Source organism: Pelobates fuscus, chromosome 5 (genome assembly GCF_036172605.1).
Source record: "Pelobates fuscus isolate aPelFus1 chromosome 5, aPelFus1.pri, whole genome shotgun sequence".
Classification (NCBI taxonomy): domain Eukaryota; kingdom Metazoa; phylum Chordata; class Amphibia; order Anura; family Pelobatidae; genus Pelobates; species Pelobates fuscus.
The window spans coordinates 363,820,868-363,839,228 of NC_086321.1; the positions used below are offsets into that span (position 1 = coordinate 363,820,868).

An 18,361-nucleotide genomic window follows, 5' to 3' on the forward strand; every position below is an offset into this window, starting at 1 on the left:
ATCAACAGCGTTTTGTTAATTATACCAGAGACGCCCTCCAGGGGTTGGCCGAACAGCTGCAGGCCACATCCCAAATGGCTTTCCAGAATAGAATGGCCCTAGATATGATCTTAGCCGAGAAAGGAGGGGTTTGTAAAATTTTGCCCGACACCATGACATGTTGTACATATATCCCAGAAAACACAGGCCCTAATGGTAAAGTTACATTAGCCATAGAAAAATTAAATGACCTGTCTGAAGAGTTAAAAAGGAATTCTGGGATAAAAGATCCCTGGGAAAGATGGTTTGGTTGGATGACAGGATGGCAAAAGGCTTTAATGCAGATTGGTATGGCTATACTAATTTTCCTTTTTATTTTTGCTCTTCTCTTTTGTTGTATCCTCCCATGTCTGAGAAAATCCCTCATGAAGACTGTTGACCAAGCGGCACCCACTTTCACCCATCTCGAAGTTGATGACCAAGATTTCCAAGACGTCAACTCACCCTGTCTGCCGCTGCAAACAATCCCTTTTGTTGATAAAGTGCAGGAATTCTAGGAAGGGACTAGCTTAGGGACAGCATCTGTCAGTGAATGGTAAAGGCCCCGTGTGGAGAAGTGGTGGGTTAGCTGCCATGGGACACCCATGGGTGTGAAGTGTTCGAGAGCCATACTGACGGATGAGTTAGCCTATTAGGGTCAGCTCTAGGGACAGACTTGCACTTTGCATTAACACCTAGCTAGCGGCCACGGGGTTTCTGTGCCTTTGGGTTAACACGTCTTCTGATACTAACAAATAAAGTTTTATCTCATAGAACATTTCATAGGGGGGACTGATGTGGGATTATTAAAAATCTTTATTGTACTTGTATTGAATTATTGTACTAACTCCATTTTAACTTTATACTGTGATGATCCTCCATTTTGTCCTCCTAACCTGACTTCTTCAATCCTCCATTTTGTCCTCATGACTTAACTTGTTCATTTTAAAACTACCTTACGTGACTGAACTTCTCAACCCAATTAGTATAGTAGACAAAGACTGTATTTCCTGCAAGGACAAGCACCAGGAGGTGCTGGCTACTCCTTAAAACTTGTAAGATAGTATAGTTTGAAGGCCACGAGAACACAGTAGTAATGAAATGTTCTATTCATAAGAGACCTTGCACCTGGACATGAGGCCTGATATCATTGACCGTGTAAAATGACGCTCAGGACCCCCTTATCCCCACCCGTGTCCAGAACAATCCCACCTCCGGTGGGTGGACACGGGACTAACCTCTTAATTTTTTGAACCAATAGGAAAGACACTAACCCCCGACACTTAACAATTAATCCAATTGATGATGTTTATTTGCTGATATTCTAATAATCAATGATGACGCAAAATGCCTCTTAAAAGGGCCTGCGCGCCCGCTTTTTCTTCACTTGCCAATAAACTTTCTCGAAGTTATTTTAACCTGAACCTTGTGTGTCAGACTTAATTACTTCAGCGTATATACGCAATTCAATTTTATTGATTTGGACAGGAACAGATAGACATTTAAACATTTTGGTTTACTTTTAAAAAGTACCATAACACAGCCACAGCCCGTAACCCAGCTATAATACTCTATAATACAGCCACAGCCAGTAACCCAGCTATAATACTGTATAATACAGCCACAGCCAATAACCCAGCTATAATACTGTATAATACAGCCACAGCCAGTAACCCAGCTATAATACTGTATAATACAGCCACAGCCAGTAACCAAGCTATAATACTGTATAATACAGCCACAGCCAGTAACCCAGCTATAATACTGTATAATACAGCCACAGCCAATAACCCAGCTATAATACTGTATAATACAGCCACAGCCAATAACCCAGCTATAATACTCTATAATACAGCCACAGCCAGTAACCCAGCTATAATACTGTATAATACAGCCACAGCCAATAACCCAGCTTTAATACTGTATAATACAGCTACAACCAGTAACCCAGCTATAATACTGTATAATACAGCCACAGCCAGTAACCCAGCTATAATTCTCTATAATACAGCCACAGCCAGTAACCCAGCTATAATACTCTATAATACAGCCACAGCCAGTAACCCAGCTATAATACTGTATAATACAGCCACAGCCAATAACCCAGCTATAATACTGTATAATACAGCCACAGCCAGTAACCCAGCTATAATACTCTATAATACAGCCACAGCCAGTAACCCAGCTATAATACTGTATAATACAGCCACAGCCAGTAACCCAGCTATAATACTGTATAATACAGCCACAGCCAATAACCCAGCTATAATACTGTATAATACAGCCACAGCCAGTAACCCAGCTATAATACTGTATAATACAGCCACAGCCAGTAACCCAGCTATAATACTGTATAATACCGCCAGTAACCCAGCTATAATACTGTATAATACAGCCACAGCCAGTAACCCAGCTATAATACTGTATAATACAGCCACAGCCAGTAACCCAGCTATAATACTGTATAATACAGCCACAGCCAGTAACCCAGTTATAATACTGTATAATACAGCCGCAACCAGTAACCCAGCTATAATACTGTATAATACAGCCGCAGCCAGTAACCCAGCTATAACACTGTATAATACAGCCACAGCCAGTAACCCAGCTATAACACTGTATAATACAGCCACAGCCAGTAACCGAGCTATAATACTGTATAATACAGCCACAGCCAGTAACCCAGCTATAATACTGTATAATACAGCCACAGCCAATAACCCAGCTATAATACTGTATAATACAGCCACAGCCAGTAACCCAGCTATAATACTGTATAATACAGCCACAGCCAATAACCCAGCTATAATACTGTATAATACAGCCACAGCCAGTAACCCAGCTATAATACTGTATAATACAGCCACAGCCAATAACCCAGCTATAATACTGTATAATACAGCCACAGCCAGTAACCCAGCTATAATACTGTATAATACAGCCACAGCCAATAACCCAGCTATAATACTGTATAATACAGCCACAGCCAATAACCCAGCTATAATACTGTATAATACAGCCACAGCCAGTAACCCAGCTATAATACTGTATAATACAGCCACAGCCAATAACCCAGCTATAATACTGTATAATACAGCCACAGCCAATAACCCAGCTATAATACTGTATAATACAGCCACAGCCAGTAACCCAGCTATAATACTGTATAATACAGCCACAGCCAATAACCCAGCTATAATACTGTATAATACAGCCACAGCCAATAACCCAGCTATAATACTGTATAATACAGCCACAGCCAATAACCCAGCTATAATACTGTATAATACAGCCACAGCCAGTAACCCAGCTATAATACTGTATAATACAGCCACAGCCAGTAACCCAGCTATAATACTGTATAATACAGCCACAGCCAGTAACCCAGCTATAACACTGTATAATACAGCCACAGCCAGTAACCCAGCTATAATACTGTATAATACAGCCACAGCCAGTAACCCAGCTATAACACTGTATAATACAGCCACAGCCAGTAACCCAGCTATAATACTGTATAATACAGCCACAGCCAGTAACCCAGCTATAATACTGTATAATACAGCCACAGCCAATAACCCAGCTATAATACTGTATAATACAGCCACAGCCAGTAACCCAGCTATAATACTGTATAATACAGCCACAGCCAGTAACCCAGCTATAATACTCTATAATACAGCCACAGCCAGTAACCCAGCTATAATACGCTATAATACAGCCACAGCCAGTAACCAAGCTATAATACTGTATAATACAGCCACAGTCAGTAACCCAGCTATAATACTGTATAATACAGCCACAGCCAGTAACCCAGCTATAATACTGTATAATACAGCCACAGCCAGTAACCCAGCTATAATACTGTATAATACAGCCACAGCCAGTAACCCAGCTATAATACTGTATAATACAGCCACAGCCAGTAACCCAGCTATAATACTGTATAATACAGCCACAGCCAGTAACCCAGCTATAATACTGTATAATACAGCCACAGCCAGTAACCCAGCTATAATACTGTATAATACAGCCACAGCCAATAACCCAGCTTTAATACTGTATAATACAGCCACAGCCAGTAACCCAGCTATAATACTGTATAATACAGCCACAGCCAATAACCCAGCTATAATACTGTATAATACAGCCACAGCCAATAACCCAGCTATAATACTCTATAATACAGCCACAGCCAGTAACCCAGCTATAATACTGTATAATACAGCCACAGCCAATAACCCAGCTATAATACTGTATAATACAGCCACAGCCAGTAACCCAGCTATAATACTGTATAATACAGCCACAGCCAGTAACCCAGCTATAATACTGTATAATACAGCCACAGCCAATAACCCAGCTATAATACTGTATAATACAGCCACAGCCAATAACCCAGCTATAATACTCTATAATACAGCCACAGCCAGTAACCCAGCTATAATACTGTATAATACAGCCACAGCCAGTAACCCAGCTATAATACTGTATAATACAGCCACAGCCAGTAACCCCGTTATAATACTGTATAATACAGCCACAGCCAGTAACCCAGCTATAATACTGTATAATACAGCCACAGCCACAGCCAGTAACCCAGCTATAATACTGTATAATACAGCCACAGCCAGTAACCCAGCTATAATACTGTATAATACAGCCACAGCCAGTAACCCAGCTATAATACTGTATAATACAGCCACAGCCAGTAACCCAGCTATAATACTGTATAATACAGCCACAGCCAATAACCCAGCTATAATACTGTATAATACAGCCACAGCCAATAACCCAGCTATAATACTGTATAATACAGCCACAGCCAATAACCCAGCTAAAATTCTCTATCATGCACTTTATAAATTTTAAAGTTCATACAGCCCTTTTAGAGAGATCATGGAAATAACATGAGAGTACCCCACAGAAACTAAATATTAATTTCTTGATCACTATACATTATCATCATCATTATTGTCCATTATTTTTATATATTTTTATTTTTAAATTCTTTATTTTTATAGTGCATATGAGGTAACAACATGCATGGGGTACCCCAAGGGCAATCCACATGCTTTTCAGAACATTTGTTTTACAATAGGAGTATGTTGGAGCTTCCACTTTTTTATATTTACCGTAATATGCATATGATCTGGCTTTATCACGACTTAGCTTTGTTAATTGTATGTAACATTGAGTATCATGCTGGTTTATACATGTAACACATTGCTTGTTCATGCAACAAATGACACCCCGTGGGCTCAAGAGGTAGTGGGCAGAGGAGTGACAAAGGGGCCTGAGAGCATGGCATGCATAATTACGCTTAAGCTGACTAGTGAGCCATATGTGAGCTGCAAATACAGGCTTAATAAGACTACATGAAAACAGGCATCGTTAGACTGATTATGACTTATTATAGAGTAATCGTTGAGCTGGGTCTAAGTTGAGCATATAATAAAGACTAGTGAGATTGGACAATTTAAAGCCACTGTCACCCAGGTGGGTCAGGGATTCCAGTGCTGCCTCAGTGGGAGAGAGTTGGCGTCCCGGTGGACCCAGGGGCTTTCAGGCAGGGGAAGTCCCGTTGTTATCCGGTGCCTGCTCTGCTGTGTCCGAGTAGTTGGGGGCAAGTGTCCTTCAGAGCAGGCATCCGTGCATGTTTCACCCACGTGGTGTTCTGCATGGTTCCCTGGGTACCTCCGGGTTTCTGCCTTGGTGTGGTGTGTTTGCCGCTGTCACTCGTCCACATGCTGGTATCCACCATATTTGGGAGCTGGGTTTTATCTGTGAGAGCCCGTTGTCCGGGCAGTCTTGTTGCAGGCTGGTATGTGAGTGCCTGGTTGGTCCTCCCATAGAGATGTCGCAACTGCCGCATTCACCCCTGGCGGGGATGGTTGCCGCACACTGTTCCGTCTCACCCATGTAGCCGCAGTGTCCCGCTTGTTCGGGTCATCCGTGCCTCTCAGTTTTGGCGTAAGTGGCTGCGAGGGCTGGCACTTCTCTGTGTGGTGGAATCAGGAGGTAGGAGCCGCTTAGGTGGTATCCCGGGGAGGTATAAGATTCACCTCCTGCTGTCTGCGCACATGGCGCCCGCCATTTTGGAGGCAGCGGTCGGGCCCCTCAGCTTCACGATCGGTGCCACTGGGTGTGGACCGGGATCACCCCCCGGCCCAGAGGGGAGGGATTGGGACCGGGTCCGCATAGGTGTAGTTTGGCTGTCGGGCTCCGTTAGGCGGGATAGTGGAGCGGCGTCCGTCTACTCCACTCACCACCAGGGAAGGTCCCGCTTGTCGCTGCTGAGATCTCCCCTCCGGGGGACTAAAACTCGGGGAGCAATCCTCTCCCTGGTTCCGGTAGCCCTTATCCATCGAGGTTCGCGGTCGTGGGTGAGTTGGGTGCTAAAAGACATATTTTATGGGCTTTGTAATGTCTTCATTTGCAGGAGCTGAGCTGTCCTGCTCGGTGGCCCGGCCCCGCCCCCCATTATCATTATATATTTTATTGCACATTGTAATTAGAAATATTACCGTAGTTACAGTATATATGCTGGTAAATCATATCTAGTGTTTGTAATTATTACCAGCATATGTAGTGCTGGTTTCTGAACCTGGGGTATGTCGTGTATCAAAAGCCGGGGATACAGCAGGAGCAGATGGAATTCCAGTTCACAATAGTCCAGAGTGGATGTACAGAGACGTTTTGCTTCCATGTATCGGTTATTAGGCCTATTTGTGTGTGTGTATCTGGTAGTGCCACGTTGCTCATTTGAGGTACCTGCACACTATCCGTAATCCCTACACACATTTAAATAACTGGAGATTTTTTAGCATCACTCCAATGGCTATAAAAGTGTGACCACGTCAGCTCATTGAAGTGGTCTGGGTGCCGTGTCCCAGGTCCCTTAATCCTGCAATGGTAATTTTTGCAGTGTTTGAGAAACCTCAATAATTACCTGCCAGAGTTAACTCCACCTCTAGCAGCTGTCCACCAGTGGTCCTCTGCGTTTTTTTTATATAATGCTTTCCTATGGCAGGAGGGGAGGGGAGTCCTAACACGAGCACGGCACTCACCGCGCATGCGCATTAGGTGTGTCTCCCCCCCCTCCACCTACCTGCCGGCTAACATCAGCAAGGGAGGAGGAGAGGTGGAGCCTGAACCAGCGCCAAGGGACATCAGCACTGGAATCAGGAAAGTGTCAGAAGGGGTTTTGTCAGGTTTTAACCCATTTTGCACCACGGGGGGGGGGGGGGGGGGTGAGGGCATGAGCGAGGGAGGCACAATAGGGGGAAAACAACTATAGTTTCACATTACGCTAAAGGCAAAATCTCAAATGAGACAGAAAAGGGGTATTTTTCTAAACCCCTACACACTTAGCAACCCATGATAGCAAACACATGATGGGCAGCAGCATTGTAACATGTCTGTGTGATACAAATATACAAAATTCAGCCCTGCTTCAAACTCCCATTACTCCTGCTGTCAAGGAGTAGTAGGCGTTTGAGCGCAGGCCTTAATTTTGTATGTTTGTATTTACTGATTTAGATTAAAGGGACACTCCATGCACCCAGACCACTTCTGCCCATTGGAGTGGTCTGGGTGCCAACTCCCATCACCCTTAATCTTGCAAGTGTAATTATTACAGTTTTTCTAAACTGCAATAATTACCTTGCAGGGTTAAGTCCTCCTCTAGTGGCTGTCTACTAGACAGCCACTAGAAGGACTTCTGTGTTCTTAGAACACGAAAAGTGTTTTTGAAACGATGCTGGACGTCCTCACGCACTTCCAACATCGCCGAAATCCCCATAGGAAAGCATTGAATATGCCGCACATTAGGTCTCCCCTGCCGGCTGACGTCGGCGGGGGAGGAGCGAGGGACATCGGCGCTGGATTCAGGTAAGTCGCTGAAGGGGTATTAACCCCTTCAGCAACATGGGATGGGGGTGGGAGGGAGTGGGCACTGTAGGATTCTCTAGTGCCAGGGAAACAGATTTGTTTTCCTGGCACTGGAGAGTCCCTTTAAAGGACCACTATAGTGCCAGGAAAACATACTCGTTTTCCTGGCACTATAGTGCCCTGAGGGTGCCCCCACCCTCAGGGACCCCCTCCCGCCGGGCTCTGGGGAGAGTAAAGGGTTAAAACTTACCTTAATTCCAGCGCCGGGCGGGGAGCTCTCCTCCTCCTCTCCGCCTCCGATCCTCCCTTTTGGCTGAATGCGCATGCGCGGCAAGAGCTGCACGTGCATTCAGCCGCTCTCATAGGAAAGCATTTACAATGCTTTCCTATGGACGCTTGCGTGCTCTCACTGTGATTTTCACAGTGAGAATCATGCAAGCGCCTCTAGTGAGACAGCCACTAGAGGATTTGGAGGCTGGATTAACCCAAATATAAACATAGCAGTTTCTCTGAAACTGCTATGTTTATAAAAAAAAAAAAGGGTTAATCCTAGAGGGACCTGGCACCCAGACCACTTCATTAAGCTGAAGTGGTCTGGGTGCCTAGAGTGGTCCTTTAATGCAGATCCATATCTGGTTTATTTTACGGTTTTGTTGGTTGGTATATGCACACTTTACAGAGACTGCGTCTTACCTCATTCAGTTAGAACTCATTGTCTCACATTGTCCCCCCCCCCCCCCCCAATGGACTGTTTGTACATACCAGGTTGTTTTACAAATACACATGTACCATGACTAGTAAGTATACTTTATTCTTAATATAGCACATCCATTAATGATGGTTGATTATATTTTAATTTCATAGTCACAATATAGCTTGTTACAGTAATCCTTGTGTATTATTTTGTTTGTTTTTCGCTTTTATTTGCTCTGTAAAAGGGTGATATCGGGCTGAAGCTCACACATTCTTGTCGTTTAATGCATAAAAAATGCAAATAAATTAATTAGTTAATAAAAAAGATACCCATGAAATTCCTGCAATTTGCTAAAAATGTCAAGCTTATAGTTTCTGCTGTCAGCAAACCAGTGAGTTATTCTGCAATGCTTGTTATCTGTGCTTTACAGGCACAGTTAGGATTTCTGGGAGTTGTAGTTTAGGTGAGGACATCAAGCACAGTATTACAATTAGATTATAAAGAGTTCAAAGGGAAACATAGTCTTAAATAAGAGGGGCAAAGGTTTAAAAATAATATCAGGAAGTATTACTTTACTGAGAGAGTAGTGGATGCATGGAATAGCCTTCCAGCTGAAGTGGTAGAGGTTAACACAGTAAAGGAGTTTAAGCATGCGGGGGATAGGCATAAGGCTATCCTAACTATAAGATAAGGCCAGGGACTAATGAGAGTATTAGAGTATTTAGAAAATTGGGCAGACTAGATGGGCCGAATGGTTCTTATCTGCCGTCACAGATTCTGATTTGTCTTTGGCCCGGAGGGCATTAAAAGGACTATGTAAACCACAAAAACATATTGATTAAAGCCTGCAGTGCATTTATATAAATTCTGCACATTGTATCAACAAAATGAAAACTGAAGATCCCAGCATGCAATGTCCACCGCCACAGCCTTTGGTTAATAATCACAGAGAAGTTTTGGTTGGAGCAACATTTTAATAGAGTGATCTGCAATTAATGTTTTCTGTGCTAAGAATGGAACACACAATAATCATGAAATCACACGCTTTACATCCGCTGTTAGGTGTTAAAATCAATGCAATAGTTACAGGGTTATTCTTGAAAGACAACTGTGGGGAATTCAAAGTAAATTTCATATTTGAGGACAAGAAGGCCACGCTAGTAACAAAGCTAACATGGAGAGTCTTTTCTCATTCAGCTAAAATTTGAAATGAATTTGCAATACTCAATAATTCCCAGTACAGAGAGTAACCACTACTGATGGCGAGTTGGTGGGAGCCGCTGGGAGACGAATACAGCGAGGAGAGCCATTCACTTCACGAGGCTCCTCATGATGCTTAGAGATGAGCCTCGGTAGCCGCTTCCAAAATGGTTCCAGTGGTTGAGATAATGGAAAAGCTGATACAACTTCAGTCGTTTCTCAAAGCCGGGAGCTTTCGGAATTTTGTCGTGGTAGGCGGAGTAGAAGGATCCACCAAATCCACCGAACATGCCAGCAATGGCAAGCTCAAACTCAGAATGGCCGTAAAATGAGGCCGGGTCAAATATCACAGGGCCAGAATCCAATTCCGCCACGTTACCTCCCCACAAGTCTCCATGAAGAAGAGCCGGCACAACGTCAACGCCATCAAACAGCGCTGGAATCTTCAGCTGTAACAAACAAATCCAAGAAATAATAAAATCCAAATAAATATAATAAATAAAAAGGGGGCTTGCCATTGCCAAATTCACTTTATACTGATCTATAGAGCAGTAAAGGACCAGTTTGTTTTAAAGGACCTGTGCCCTTAACCCTGCAATGTAAAACACTGTAGTTTTGGAAAAACATTAGGTTGACCCCCGTTTCCGATGTCTGAGGCAGTGGCGCAGCCAAAGCCAAGGGACCTTTTTAACACCGGAGCAATACAATAGCTTTAGGGCAGAGGGACACTACAGCGTTAGGAATACAGTTTTGTGTTCCTTTAAAACAACAGTCAAATGAAAAAGAAATGTCATGCAATATTTTCCTGGTTTGCTGGCTGCAAAACTGCAAATTTCAGCCAATCCTGGTCCACCCATTTTTCTCAATTTGAACTCAAAAAGAACAGCCGTAACAGTGTATGGGATATTTAGCATCTCATAAACATAGCCGTAGTAATATTCATGAACTGACATGAATGAAAACTACTGTTCTGGTTAACAGAAGCCTCAGTGTGGTTTCTAAAAGGTACATTCATTGCATGGACTGTAGTAAAGAAATTTGTTTGTGCATACAGCTGCAGCACAGACTCTCATATAATGATATGATAGCACTTGGTAAGTGTATGACCCATGTGTCATTTTAAAATAAATCATAAACTACCCACCTGTAACTGTGACCAGAGCTCTCTCGCCTCTCTGTCCCCAGATGATTTTTCCAGCAGGTCAAGCTGGGTCTGGATGCGCTGGCGGGAGTAAAAGGTAACCCAATCATCCCGCCAATCGTTCACCTGTACAACAAGGAAAGACCTTCAACTCAATTATTGGAATGAGTCACTAAAAAAGTAGCACCCTTACACAACTCAATGACATGGTCTGGGTGCAGTGGTCCTGTCATTTTAACCTGGCAATGTAAAACATTGAAGATTTACAGAAACTGCAATGTTTACACTGCAGGGGTAAAGGAAGACTATAGGCACCCAGAACAATTCAGCTCAATGAAGTGATCTTGGTGCCATCTCCTTCTCGTTTTAACCCTGCCATGTAAATCATTGTTGTTCTACATTAATGTTTACATTGCAGGGTTTTAATGCCTCTACTGGCTGTCATAGTGACAGCCATAAGAGGCAATACCGCAGAAACTGCTGTGTGAAACTCTGCTGTTGCAATCAGATGGTCTCAGAGACCGGTCAATGCTTTTCTATGCGGTTTTGCAAAACGCTGGACATTTACATGAGAAGCATAGGAACGGCCAGCGCCACAACACAGAGTCAAACTCCTTGAAACTGCTGGAAGCACCTCTAGTGGTTGTCTGGTAGGTAGTCACTAAAGGCAATCTTAACCCTGCAATTTAAACACTGCACTTTATCTAGAATTGCCATGTTTTACATTGCATGGTTAAGGGAATAAGGACCTTGAATGAGATGAAGTGGTCTGGGTGCCTGTAGTGTCCATTTAAATACGCCTCTAGTGTCTGTCTTCCTGACTGCAACTAGAGGCACTTCCTCCTCCAGAAACTGAGTGAAACTGGGTCCTGGAATAAAATGCTGCTCATTGAGAGAGGTGATGTATTTCCATTAAAAAAAATGGTAGATCCGGTAAATTAATCACACAAAATACTGATTTTAAAAGATCAGAGTGAAGAAGCCCTACCAATGGAAGATATCCGCAGCAGGTCACTATATGGAAACCGAACTTGTCTATGAACTGAACATCTGCTTGTCCTGGGCCTTTACCTTGAGGACCACAAAATAAATAGAAATACATATAAGTAAACCCATTGTCGTCAGGCTAGGTATCTATAATGTATTTATAATGGGTTATCTGTATCCACATTTTTACCTACCGTTAAACAATGTATATATTGTTAGTGATCCACTTTAAAAGTATGGTTAAAAATAATCACAAATAACCAATTAGAATTTGTAATGGGACAAGACAGGGTTTGCCCCCTGTCTCCATTACAGTTTGATTCTTATTGACTCCAAAAAAAAGTCACAGATAATTCCAGTAATACTATTACAGCATTTTTTTTTTGTTTGTTTGTTTGATTTTTGTTCTCTTTTTCCCTTTAATGACGCTGTACGCTTAGGAAACACAATATAGTTATTCTTTCCAGTTAGACAGTGACTTTGAAAAAACAAAACAAAAAAAAAACAGTTCTCCCAAGAGCAGCTTCACTCCTTACTTGGGATGTGTGGAACTGCTCTGAAAGCAGATATTGGTGGTCCATGACTTGGCTCTCTCTCTCTTGAAAGGAGCCCACGTTGTGCGTACACTTTGTCGTCAAAGCTTGGGCACAATGATTTCTGTACAGCTGGATCTGAGCATTCCGGCTGTATGACTGACAGTTCTAAGGGGCTGGATTAGAGCTACATAGATTTTTACAATTTATTGCAGTTCTAATTCACTCGCAGAGCTGAGAGAAGGTGCAAGGTCCTCTCTTAACCATCAGCTTTGCAATTACACAAAGTTGTGACAGCTTGTAAATTGAGCCCTTAAAGTATCTGTTTACTTAAAGAAACACTATAGGGACCCAGATCACGTCATCTGAAAGGGTCTAGGTTCAATGTTCCCTTCTGCTTTAACCCTGCAGCTGAAAACATTGCTGCAAGGATGGGCACTGCTGGGGAGGAAAGATACGAAAAAAGGACTTTTTATTTCTGCCGGCAGATGGAGGACAGTAACCAAAATGGCCAACAGGGCATTATAGCGTTAGAAATACTGCTAATGCTATAGTGTTCCTTTAACTTCGGACTAGTTGTGCACTTTCTAAGTAAAATAGAACAATACTCATTCTAAAAGCCCCAAATGACAGATATAATAAACAGATTAAACCTATATCTAGAAGATGATTCGAATTCGACTTGTAGGATATGACATGACTTATAGGGGGTTTCAAACATTCGATAAAAAACACAGAGCTCTAAACACAAGCCAGTGGTAGAGTAAACAACATCCAAGAGAGAGCATCCATATGTATGCGAAATGGCTTGATATTTACCCACTTTCCCACTTTCTTTAGTCATTTGATCCCGCAGCCTCTGATTATAGAGGTGAAGGTCTGCCAGTTGCTCGCCAAGCTTTGACGATTGTCTGTAACAGAAAGACTAATTACTATATGTGGAAATAAATACTTACAATTAGACTGTATATATCTTTTACCAAATAATATATCCCATAATACTCTGTCAGACCCTCATGTGTTTGTGGCAGGTCCCAAAAAAACAACATTCTCCCCAGCACCCAAAGGCTGATCCCTCTGCAGATACACACTGATAATGCTGAAATTATACTTCCTCATCATCAAATGCGAACACGTCCAATCATGGCTGGCAGTAATCTGTCTCCTAGTTGTAATTACGGCTAACGGGAGCACACGTTTAATTTTTTAGGTGCCAGATGTAAGGTGATTTTATAAGCATTTCTACTTGGTTTTTGACAATCAATTTGGGATGAATCTACTACAAAACATCATATAAACAGAAACTTGGCAGCTGCTCGTTACATTTCCTCCATGATTTGTTTATTAAAGGGACTCTCCAGTGCCAGGAAAACAAATCAGTTTTCCTGGCACTAGAGAATCCTGCAGTGCCCCCCTCCATAACACACACCCCCATCCCATGTTGCTGAAGGGGTTAAAACCCCTTTAGTCACTTACCTGAATCCAGCGCCGATGTCCCTCGGCGCTGGGTTAGGCTCTGCCCACGATCCTCCTCCGCCAACGCCAGCCGGCGGGGGAGATCTAGTGCGCATGCGTGACAATGGCCACACGCGCATTAGACCTCCCATAGGAAAGCATTATTCAATGCTTTCCTGTGGGGATTCCAGCGACACTTGAGGTCCTCACATAGCGTGAGGACCTCCAGTGTCGTTTAAAACACTTTTCGTGTTTTAAGAAGCCTCAAGTACCTCTAGTGGCTGTTTGATAGACAGCCACTAGAGGAGGACTTAAAGGGAAACTCCAGTGCCAGGAAAAAAATCTGTTTTCCTGGCACTGCAGGTCCCCCTCTCCCTCCCACCTCCCAATCCCCGGTTGCTGAAGGGGTGAAAACCAGTCACTTACCAGAGGCAGCGACATGTCCCACGTCGCTGCTTCTTCCTCCGCTGCCACTCCTCCTCTGCATTACGTCGGCCGGTGGGCGAGACTGATCCTGCCCGCCGGCCGGGGAGACCTAATGCGCATGTGCGGCATTAGAGCTCCCCATAGGAAAGCATTGAAAATGTTTTTCAATGCTTTCCTATGGGGAATTGAGCAATGCTGGAGGTCCTCACACAGCGTGAGGATGTCCAGCGACGCTCTAGCACAGAAAATCTGTGCTAGAGACACGGAAGTGCCTTCTAATGGCTGTTTAGTAGACAGCCACTAGAGGTGGAGTTAACCCTGCAAGGTAATTATTGCAGTTTATAAAAATGGGCAGAAGTGGTCTGGGTGCCTGGAGTGTCCCTTTAACCCCTTAAGGACCAAACTTCTGGAATAAAAGGGAATCATGACATGTCACACATGTCATGTGTCCTTAAGGGGTTAATCCTGCAAGGTAATTAGTGCAGTTTATAAAAACTGCAATAATTACACTTGCAGGGTTAAGGGTGATGGGAGTTGGCACCCAGACCACTTCCATGGACAGAAGTGGTCTGGGTGCCTGAAGTGTCCCTTTAAGTTATTGTTAATATCTGTGAAAGTTAGGTACTCCATACAGCTAGGACATAAAACTACCTGCTTAGACTTTTCATGTCCAAATGCTCCATAACAAGTACGGCTCCCCCTCCTGGTTGGTCTATAACCTTGATTGGCTTAGGGGCAATCACCGTTTCTGTCTGTAGAATGGCTTCCAAGCTGGCCATTTCTCCCAAGAACATCCTTCGAGCCTAAAAGCAGAAGACAGTAGCAGGTATGATAGAGCGAGAATCTCAGTCTACCTTTCTCTCTAACTGCAAACTCTTGAAATAAAATGTATACACCTATTTGTTAAGTCTTAAGATTTAACTAATGATTATGGACATTGTGAGAGAAATGTGATTACACCTAAAACTATGTGATCATTTGGTTGTGTCTGCTCTCCGTACACAGAACACTGAACCATGCATCACTCCTAAGACGGAACACTGGCCCTTCACATGTACATAGACCTCGCACAGAACTCTGTAACTTTCCATGGAACTAACAAAGAACCCAACAGCTCTCCCTAGCTCGAAAACTGAACCCTGCAGATCTCAATAGAGGAAACCGTGAACCCTGCATCTCTGCATAACCAACAATGACCCTACTCGATACCCTAAACAATGATCCCGGCTGAACCCAACTGGCTAAACCGTGAACCCGGCAGGTCTCCTGAAACTGATCGCTCAAGTCTGCAGTTCTTCACAGAATGTACATTGAATGCTGCCTCTTTATAAAAATAAAAAAAAACACAACATTGTGCCCTTGATACTCCAGATGCTTTGGACTACATCTCCCAAATGCTCTTACAGCCATAATAATGGCAAAGCATAAGGGGAGATATAGTCCACCGCATCTCGAGTGTCAAATATTGCCTACTCTTGCAGTATACCCTGCAAACTATACAATTAAAGGGTTAATCATGAAACACTGCCTTTGGTTAGAGTAACGCTTTCTGAGTTGGTCCATCCTTCCCCAACCCCCCAAATAAAAAATGTGTAAAAAGAAATTTAAAAAAAAAAATTAAAATAAAAGGCTCCATCACCCAAGTCCAATTTTTTTCCTGCAACTTGATCATTTTTGTCTGACGTCACTCTCTCTCTCGCTATGAAGTGGTCATGGTGCTTGGAGTAACTATTTAACTCTGCAGATTGCTATAGACTGAACACCTTTTTTAAATAGCCAAAATAACTGAATGAACCCTGCAGGTCTCTACAAATTTACTATAGAATAAATTATTGTCCAATAGGCTCAGTCACCAGATCTATTTCTATTTATTTATTAACAGGAAGACACTCTATACAAACAAACATACATGTTTTATTAAAATGTCCACACCGCGTCAGTGTTAATCACTCATTATACAGGATCCATGAGCAGTCTAGATGTTCTGTGCCAGCATAATCTCTGAGAGATTTAGACGCCAGTACCAACTGTACAGGGCACACAGAATTACACTACTCAGCAGCACGGTAGCGAGTGCCACAATCAGAACTAATCCTCTCTGCACAACAAGTACATCTAAACAATAAACAGTAAAACCCCTAGTTACTGTACATTATAAACGCAAATTTGTTTAGCATGATAAATAGTTATACATACACATCCCAATGTACTCATTTTGCAATTCCAAGCAAGTCACTGTTTAGTGAATACACCATTTGTCTCAATTCAGTACACAAAACTACAGAATATTGTGCAATTTTATTAAACAAACTAAACTATAATAAAATAAAGATAAGCTGCTACATGATTGTAAGTATAATTTTAAAAAAAATCCACTAATATTGCAATGTATTCTATTTTTATCATGAAGTAATTTTAGTATGTTAATTGACCGGTGACAGCCACCCATCCTGCTATAGTGGCTTAAAATTCTAACAACGCTCAGCCATTGAGCACTGCAGGGACAAATGGCTGGCTCAGCATCTTGGGAGCAGTAATCCACAGCAGGTTGCAAGTCAGAAGTTAAACATGCATTATTTAAAGTGCAATAAATCTATTTAGAATGCAATGTAGAGCTGGCAGGGAGAGTGTATGTGTAACTATGGACTAATATGCTGGAATAATAATATAATAAATAATACTAATAATAATATTAAGTTTTATAGAGATCAGGTTCAGATTGCAGCCTTGGAACCTCAGATTTGTGGTTGATCTTGACAAAGACCCGGCCCTTGTCAGTGTCATAGCTCTGCCCCTGGCTAATGCAGCCTCCTCCTGAGTGGCCAGCTTGCTTGATGAGGACAGAGCCCAACTCCTGCTTCAGGAGGGATTCCATGCTGCCTTTTCCTGGATTTGCGGTTCACGTGCGTTCCACTGACGTCATTGGCATGCGCGGACTGCTCTGAACTTTTTTTTTTTTTTTTTTTTACTACACTTGCTGCCCACTGGGTGGCAGCATTTACAAGGAATATGGAAAGATAAAAGGCTCTGACAAAAGCATGTGTCCAGGCAATACATGACAACATACCCAGGTTTTCAGGAGCAGTCCTTGTGGTTATTGTTCCACACATCCCTGTGCTGGTATTTGTTCTAGGTTTCAATCTTGTTTTCCTATACAGTATTATGTATTTCTATTATCTGGGTTAAAAACTATAGTTGTGATTGGACTTCAACTCACACAAATCTCAGCCATCGTTTGGCTACACCTGTTTTGCAGTATGTTGGAAAACACTCTATGCCTCTCCAGGATTTTCTGTTCAAGAATGCTTTCCAAGTGATGGAATATCATAGTAGCCAACTATCCCTAATTTCCAGGGACCAGTCTGTGTTTTGGGCTTTTGTCCCAGGTAGAAAAATTAGTCCTGGGACATGTCCTGTAGTCCAGGGCCTGTTTGTCTATCTGTGTGTGTTATTGTGCGTGTGTGTGCATATGTGTATGTACATGACACCTAAGTGTCCCTGGATTTTTATTTTTTTTCAAATATTGGCAACAGTATTGACAGCCAGCCCGGTAATCCAGTCAACCAGGGCTGCTCATGACATCTGCACCGTCGTTATTCGGCAGGTGCTACTTTTAGTTTTACCTTAAATAAAACACTGACACCAAATTTATCTGTTGGATTATAACGTCCACAGCTTTATTAATTATTAAATATATAAATAAATAAATTAACAATTTAGGGTCATTGTCCAGCAAACATTATATTACTATCCCCCCGCACAATACCCCTGACAATGACCCTATCTTTTGAACAATAATTAACATTCAATTAACATATAACCAGAAACACACGGCCTACCAGAGAGGCCCCAAAACCATACTGTTAACTGTAGGGGTGTACCCAGACACCCCTACCCCCTAGGTTCGAAGCCACCGGAGAGCTTGAACCTACCAACACTCTAATCCATCTGGCCTACTCCAGCCTAGGCCTTGGCCTGTCCATTCCCAATTCCAGCTAACTCCTGGCTTTAACA

At 42.7% G+C, this 18,361-nt stretch overlaps 1 protein-coding gene across 1 annotated transcript; it reads right to left on the minus strand.

Annotated features, from left to right (window-relative positions):
• Nucleotides 1–9,386: 9,386 nt before the first annotated feature.
• LOC134610413 (ketosamine-3-kinase-like) lies at nt 9,387–17,249 on the minus strand. Its single transcript, XM_063453371.1, has 6 exons — nt 17,082–17,249; nt 14,999–15,150; nt 13,286–13,377; nt 11,935–12,017; nt 10,950–11,072; nt 9,387–10,254 (listed from the first exon to the last, which is right to left on the minus strand). The coding sequence occupies exons 1-6, from the start codon at nt 17,220–17,222 to the stop codon at nt 9,916–9,918; spliced, it is 930 nt and encodes a 309-aa protein (XP_063309441.1). The 5' UTR covers nt 17,223–17,249; the 3' UTR covers nt 9,387–9,915.
• Nucleotides 17,250–18,361: the final 1,112 nt, after the last annotated feature.

Excerpts from the sequence above, each read along its gene's own strand:
- LOC134610413 (XM_063453371.1), bottom strand. The coding sequence starts at position 17,222 with ATGGAATCCCTCCTGAAGCAGGAGTTGGGCTCTGTCCTCATCAAGCAA. Across the intron at positions 13,378-14,998 it reads GACATGAAAAGTCTAAGCAG|ACAATCGTCAAAGCTTGGCG; the intron begins GTAGTTTTATGT and ends TTTCTGTTACAG. Across the intron at positions 12,018-13,285 it reads TAAAGAAAGTGGGAAAGTGG|GTAAAGGCCCAGGACAAGCA; the intron begins GTAAATATCAAG and ends GTGGTCCTCAAG.